Source organism: Vitis riparia, unplaced genomic scaffold (assembly GCF_004353265.1).
Source record: "Vitis riparia cultivar Riparia Gloire de Montpellier isolate 1030 unplaced genomic scaffold, EGFV_Vit.rip_1.0 scaffold437_pilon_pilon, whole genome shotgun sequence".
In the NCBI taxonomy this organism is placed as follows: Eukaryota; Viridiplantae; Streptophyta; class Magnoliopsida; order Vitales; family Vitaceae; genus Vitis; species Vitis riparia.
The window spans coordinates 23,936-30,653 of record NW_023269678.1 but is presented as its reverse complement, the minus strand read 5'-3'; the positions used below and the strand labels follow the sequence as shown (position 1 = coordinate 30,653).

The window sequence follows — 6,718 nt, the reverse complement described above, 5'->3', positions numbered from 1 at the left end:
AATGTCCAATTATTGTTGATGCATATCAAGGACAATTCTCCTACGTAGCCTATTCAGGTTCTCGCTTCACAATGTAAATAGAGAGATTCCCCTTAGTATGCAAAGGGAAGTGATAGTTTGATCATTTTTTCATAAAATTATTTGATTAAAAGGAATAAAATAATTTCTAATTTATAAATTTAACCTCTCTCATAATTGAATTTAAAAAATAACTCATTTTTAATATAAATGTTCTCCAACTTTTGATTATTGTTAAAAGAAAAAGTTACATTTACAAGAAGAAGTGATGGTATTTTTGTCAAAAAAAAGTCATTTTGTAGGTTGAAAAATGTGCAACATTAGATTTACAAATTTGGGATTATCCCATCCCTTTTAATCAAATAATCCTTCTTTATATTCATTTATTGATTTTTACTGATATTTGGTTATAAGACCTAAAATACTTTTGAAATTGGAAGAATGATCACTCTTGCTTATTTTTTGAAAAAATAAAAACAAATACCTATTTTTAGATCTTTTTACCCTTCTTTATTTCCTCAAAATGTCATTCCTCTCTCATTCCTAATTTGTTTCTCTTTCATTGCTCATACCCAACTCTTATTTTTTTTTTTTAGGTTTAGACTCTCTTTTCTAATGAAATTCAAGCTCATAACAAAGATCGGTGAACAAAGATTAGTCACAACTCTCTCATATTTCTTTCATCTTGAAGATCCTTCACATTCATCTTCTTTTTATTTTTTGCTAGAGGTTCTTCAAATTTTTAGGGTTTTACAGTTATTTCAAGTTAGGATTTTTTTGTAATTGTTTTTTGTTGGGGTTTGTAGTTGTTTTTTGTTAAAGTTTTGTTAGTGTTTTTTATGGTTGTTTTTTGTTTGGATTTTTTAAAATTATTTTTGTTGGAGTTTTTTGCAATTGTGTTTTTTGTTTTTTGTTTTTTTTTTTTCCAGTTTTAAAGATGAGATCAAATGGAAAGTTGTTGCTAGTTATATCTCAAATCCAACTTTGTTTTTAGCCAGCCCTAGGGTCCAACAATTAAGTCTAGATGAACATTCTAATTATGATTTGTAAATAAAATGGAAACTTAACCTCAGTTAAACTCTTTTTAAATGAAATTTAACCATAGTATAGTTTATAATTAAATTCTTTGTAGATGAAATGAAAACCTAACCATAGTGTAGTTCATATTAACATTATAATTGGGAACCTAACCTTAAATATGTTTTTTCTTTTTTCTTTTCTTTTTTTGTAAACTAAGCTTAACTCTAGTGTAATTCAAGTGATATCCTTAATGGAAAGCTAACCTTAGTGGGGGAAAAAAAAGTAAACTTAAGAGATAAATGCATTATAAAGAGATGATGAAATGAATGGAACAAGAAAGAGAATTGAGAATGTGATGTTTTTGGAGGCAAACAAAACAAAAAAAGGGGTAAAAGAGTTAAAAAATGGTCATTTCTAAAAAATTAAAAGGTGAGGTTATTTTTATAATTTGATAATTATTTTGACCTATGTATCCAAATAACCCTTAATTTTTTTTTATTAATATATATATAGGGGTTGCATATCTTTGCAGTATCAAATCAAAAGATCTAGTATCATATTTTATTAGTCCATGATTTGTCCTGCTATTATCTTGTTAACCTAACTACACACTCACACAAGCAAAAAATAAAAAAGTAAAAAGAGTTTTTTAACGTGGTTTGGCATTCAATGTAATCCTTATATCTACAAAGTGCACCAACACTCAAGAATCCACTAATTAAACGAAAAAGTTACAATGGTGAAAGCTCTTACTTTTTGAAAGGAAAGGGTTACAATAATGAAGACTTTCACTTTTCTCTCAATTGCAACTACACTCTAAAAACAAAACCCTTAGTCCTAAAAGGGTTTAATATTCAATGGGGACAAACTTATCATTCATTAAATAAATAAATAAAACCTCTAGTTAGACCCCAACACCCCTATGAAACGCAACAAGACTAATTTAAGCTTCACAATCAAACATATCTAACTAAAGAATAACTCTTATAAATAAGCCCAAAGATAAATAAAAAAAAAAAAAAATGAAGAGATAAGGTTTTCCTTCATTAATCTCACCTTTCCCATTCCAAACCCCACTTCTTGGTTATTCGTTTGATAACCTCTTGTAGTATGTCTCATATTGAGTGAACGAAATATATGGAGAAGAAAGAGCAAATGCCGGAGTGGAGCAGAGTGGAACGAGGGGAATGTAGCACACTGAGTTGAACGATGACATTTTCCATTCAAGCTTGTATTTTTATTGTTAAGGACAAACGATAGGTCGGGAGGTATAGGGGGACAGTTCAGGGGTATTTTGGAATTTTTCAATACCTGAGGGTTAGTATAAATTAATACCCTTTTTTGTAACCCTAATTTTAGTAGTAGTGAAAGTCTTCAACCCTTCTCCAATGGACGTAGGCATTCTGCTGAACTACATTAAACCTATGTGTTTTATTTTTCTTTGTTTTCTCTAATTTCTTTATTAGGAATAACAACATAACCTTCTAACGCTATATTACCTTTGAATCTTCTAACCCTCTCTCATTTCTTATTCAAACTTGAATCTTCCTTCATTTACACGACCACCTCTAATAAAGAACATTTTTCATTTACATAATTGATCTCCTCTAATTGAGAATAATCTTCTATGAAGAAATTAACATCAATACAATTTAGTTTACACCACTCAATAATCCTCTTTTGGACCTACTATCTCATTGACATCATATAAATTCAATTATATTTTGACATCATTATTATGCAACAATCCTTTTCTCGCCATCTCTTGAACAATTTTCAATCTCAAAAGCGCTTCTTTTGTTTAGCTTTTACTATGACACAATAGATACATATGCAAAATAATTAATTTTTCAATAATTATTTAATCATGAAAAACTTGCCTATCCAACAAATTGTATATGAAGGCAAGAACCTAAAACATTTTATTACTTCTATGAGAAAAGATTGATACTATAAATGCTTCAACTCTCAAAAGTTACATGGAATCTCTTATAGCTCTTTTTCTGAGACTTACAACTCAATCCAATTCTTGTCAACTCCATTCCTTCTCCAATAGATCGAGTCACACATTCAACTCCTTTCCTCCCTTTAATAACTTCACCAAAACTAGTTCCATTTCTTCTTCTCTCAAGATTGCTCACTACTACTATAGACCCTCTTGGATTCATATCAATAATCTTAAACAATCTCATGTAATCTTCAAATTTACAGTCAATTACAGCAAAATCAATGTTCTTAAACCCCATGATCACCTCACAAGGATTTCCATGTACAAACTCAGCCACATCTTTGAGATTATAGCAAGAAAGTTGAGCTTTGCAATCCTCTATATCTTGAAGTTGATGAAGAATGCAGATGAATCGAGCTTTCGTACGCTTTGCTGCCACTGCAAGTGCAATTGTTAATGGGGTGATGCCTTGGTCTGAGGTGATTTGCACCATTAATTTAGCTTGATTTCCTGCTGCCAAAGCTGATATGAACTCCATCCAATGGGGTTGAATGAGATTTCTGGTTCCCAGAGTGCAATATTGATCATTGAAGTGGGTTTTACACTGAAAAAATAAAAATAAAAATAGAAGATAGTAAGAACACTAGGGAGTGTTTTCACTTAGAAAGTCCAGGAAAATGGAAAAGAAAATGAACTAATTACACAAAAAAACTTATGCCTACATCCCATTTGATTCCTATCAATTATATGGTATAATTTTGCCAGCAGCCAAACAGAAAATTTTAGTTTCTTTTCCTAAATAACCAAAGGGAAAAACTTAAAAGTTACCAAACAGACTATAGAAAACTCCCAAGAAAATAAAGATGAGAATTACCAGTTGAAGAGTGTGCAAGTAAGCCTTCATGGCATCTTGAGGAGACCACTTCATTGTGCTAAAGAAAGTAGGAAATCAGAAAATGGAAAATAAGAAGTGGGAAAAGGGAAATGGGGACTTTAGGAAACTCCAGTGAACAGATGAAAAACCAGCTCGACCGATGGTTACTATTAGGACAAAGGTGGTGGCCATATACATAGCCTGTGGAGGGCAGTGTTCCACTGGTTATTCTTCCATTTTTTTTAAGGCAACTTTCAGGAATTTCATGAAACTTTATTCCTCTCCAATGAGACCATGCCACATTGATTTGAGAAAATGATATACAAATACGTGGGTTTGCATGTAGGCGAGGTCGTGGCCTCATGAGAGCACTTTCATGTGAATGATGATGCCATAAAAGATGGTGAAAATATCTGGGTGTCACTTAGTTTTTAGGACATGTGTCTTTGGGAGAGAGTACAGTTGTCACTGGTAGAGATTTTGGCGGTGAAGAGGTGGCTTGTGGAGTATGGGCAATACATGGGGCTTTGGATAATTGGGCTTGCATCACCATCACAAGGGACCAAGGTGATAGTGCCTGCAAACAATTATTTTGGTGACACCAACTTTACAGTTGTCTGGCATGATAATTAAACTTGGTGCTACATTGAGCAATTTGGATGGGTTGGGTGGGATTAATAGCTTTATTAGAATCCAATCTGAATTAAGAAATGATTAATCTAAATCTAACATGACTCAATCTCTAATTGAAGCATTTAACTAAAGTCTAATTTAATCTTATTTTTCTAAATTCAAATTGAATTCAGATTGATCAAATTTGATTAGACTTGGTTCAATGGATTGGATTGAATAAATCAAATTTCATCCACTCTATTTAAAAATAATAATAATAATAATAATATATTTATATAAAAATTTAAATAGTAAATGTGATAAAATTTTAAGATGATAAATAAAATAAAAATAAATTGATATGTCATGTTTAAAAAAATGATAATTATATGATATAACTATATTTTTTATTTTTTATTTAAATTATAAAAATAAAATAAATAAAATGATTAATATTATTATATAGGGTTATATAAATCATAAAAATACTAAATTAGGTTAAAGTTAGTTTTCAATTATCTGAACTTGGTCCACACTCAATCCAATTGAATTCGAATTGAAGAAAATTCAAACCCAATCCGCATATTTAATTGATTGTCTAAGACTATCCCAGGTTAAATTAGATGGATCATTTGGCCCAAATTTTAACCCTAATGAAACTTATGTTAATTTTCATATTGATAATACAATACCTATTTTACAAGTCTTAACAAAACCATATTGCTTCTAGAGAGCCTCAAAAAGCAATTGGAGAAACCCTCAAAATCTTAATTCTAATAATAGAATCATCTATGAAAATAATTCAAAGAAGAAAGAAGCCTTGGAGCAATATTTTAGAATCACTACCATCTTTCTTTTATCTCAATTTTTTCCAATCTTTTTTATATCATCCACTTTTAGCTATTATGAAATTTTAATTCTAAACATTTTAGCTTGTGGGGAATTTTACAATAATATTCACAAAAACATTTAGGAACCTAATTACAAAAAAGACTACCCATTGCATTATCTGTATAGTTGTGCTATCTCTAATTACAAAATTTTCACCACCTATTTAGAGTATCTCTAATTACAAGGGCAAAAATCATATTTTAGGTTCCATGTTATCATTAAACGCACTCCCTAATTAATCAATTATATGTTAGCTTACATATACTCAACTTTCTTCTATTTTCCATTTGATCGTTAAATATTTCCAACTATTTTCATGAATAATGATGTTGTTGGAAACTTTTTTGGACATCTGAAAAGTAAGAATGAGGTATGAGTAGAGTCAAAGGATCAAACTTACATGAAAATTGATGATACAATCTTGTTTCAACCAATCAAAAGTTTTAAGCTATTTGAAGGGGGTTAGAGATGTCCCAATGAGTTCAAATAATTGAAACTCTTTACAGGTCAATCTCACCAATTTTTAAAAATTTTGGTCATCATTTATTTACACAAATTGATCAATAAATAATTGATGAAAAAGAGGAGATTGTTGAAGGAGCTACAAAGTTAAGGAGCTTTTTGCCAAAAATAGAGCCAAATGTGGCCATCACAACTTTTAGTACAATGTCGAAGGAGAAAAAGTCCACGTACTAGAAAAATGGCATCAAGATGGTATCACCTTATATCCTAATGCCATTTTCTCCTACTTTGGCATCATTATGTATTGTAACTCCCAAAATGTGTAAGTTCGGATCTTCCATCTTATTCTTTTTTGCCTCCATATGATATACCACTACAAGCAATATTGAAGTAATTATAAAAAGCCATTTTAGAACTCCATAGAGGCTTCTAATTCTTTCTTCTTCTTCTTTTTTTTTTTCTTTTTCTTGTTCTTCTTATTCTTCTTTGGAAAAAGCTTAGGAAGGAGACCTTATTGATCTGGCTAGGGTTTGATGTTAATACCTTCATTTTCTTAATGTTTTGCTCATTTTAATTGATCCATAATATTTCAAACTCATTTCCATTTATTAAACTTAGATGTAGTTTGTTTTAAACTCGTGTCTTTTGAGTAGTATTTTAGGCTACCGAGAAGGGGCTCCTTAGGGCCTCCCTTGTGCCCATAAAATGACCCTCAAGACTTCCGTGTTTGTTAATAAATTAAACTTGTAAATTTATTCTCTCTATTTTTAAATTAGAATATTTTACCCTAATGCTTAGAAATTAGAGTTTAGGGGCTCCTTGAGTGTATTTCTAGTGCTTAATGGTTAAAATCTATTTTGATTTCAGACAATCATCATGGACCTCTTAATACG

At 30.5% G+C, this 6,718-nt stretch overlaps 1 protein-coding gene across 1 annotated transcript; it reads right to left on the bottom strand.

Moving 5' to 3' along the window:
- Positions 1–2,999: 2,999 nt before the first annotated feature.
- On the bottom strand, positions 3,000–4,006 carry LOC117909849. Its single transcript, XM_034823897.1, has 2 exons — positions 3,861–4,006; positions 3,000–3,590 (listed from the first exon to the last, which is right to left on the bottom strand). Exons 1-2 carry the CDS (start codon positions 3,912–3,914, stop codon positions 3,000–3,002), a joined length of 645 nt encoding a protein of 214 aa, XP_034679788.1. The 5' UTR covers positions 3,915–4,006.
- Between the last annotated feature and the right edge of the window lie 2,712 nt (positions 4,007–6,718).

Bases quoted from the DNA above. Each gene is read 5' to 3' on its own strand.
- LOC117909849 (XM_034823897.1), bottom strand. From the start codon at position 3,914: ATGAAGTGGTCTCCTCAAGATGCCATGAAGGCTTACTTGCACACTCTT. The intron at 3,591-3,860 runs GTAATTCTCATC...TTATTTTTTCAG, and splicing joins ACTTGCACACTCTTCAACTG to TGTAAAACCCACTTCAATGA.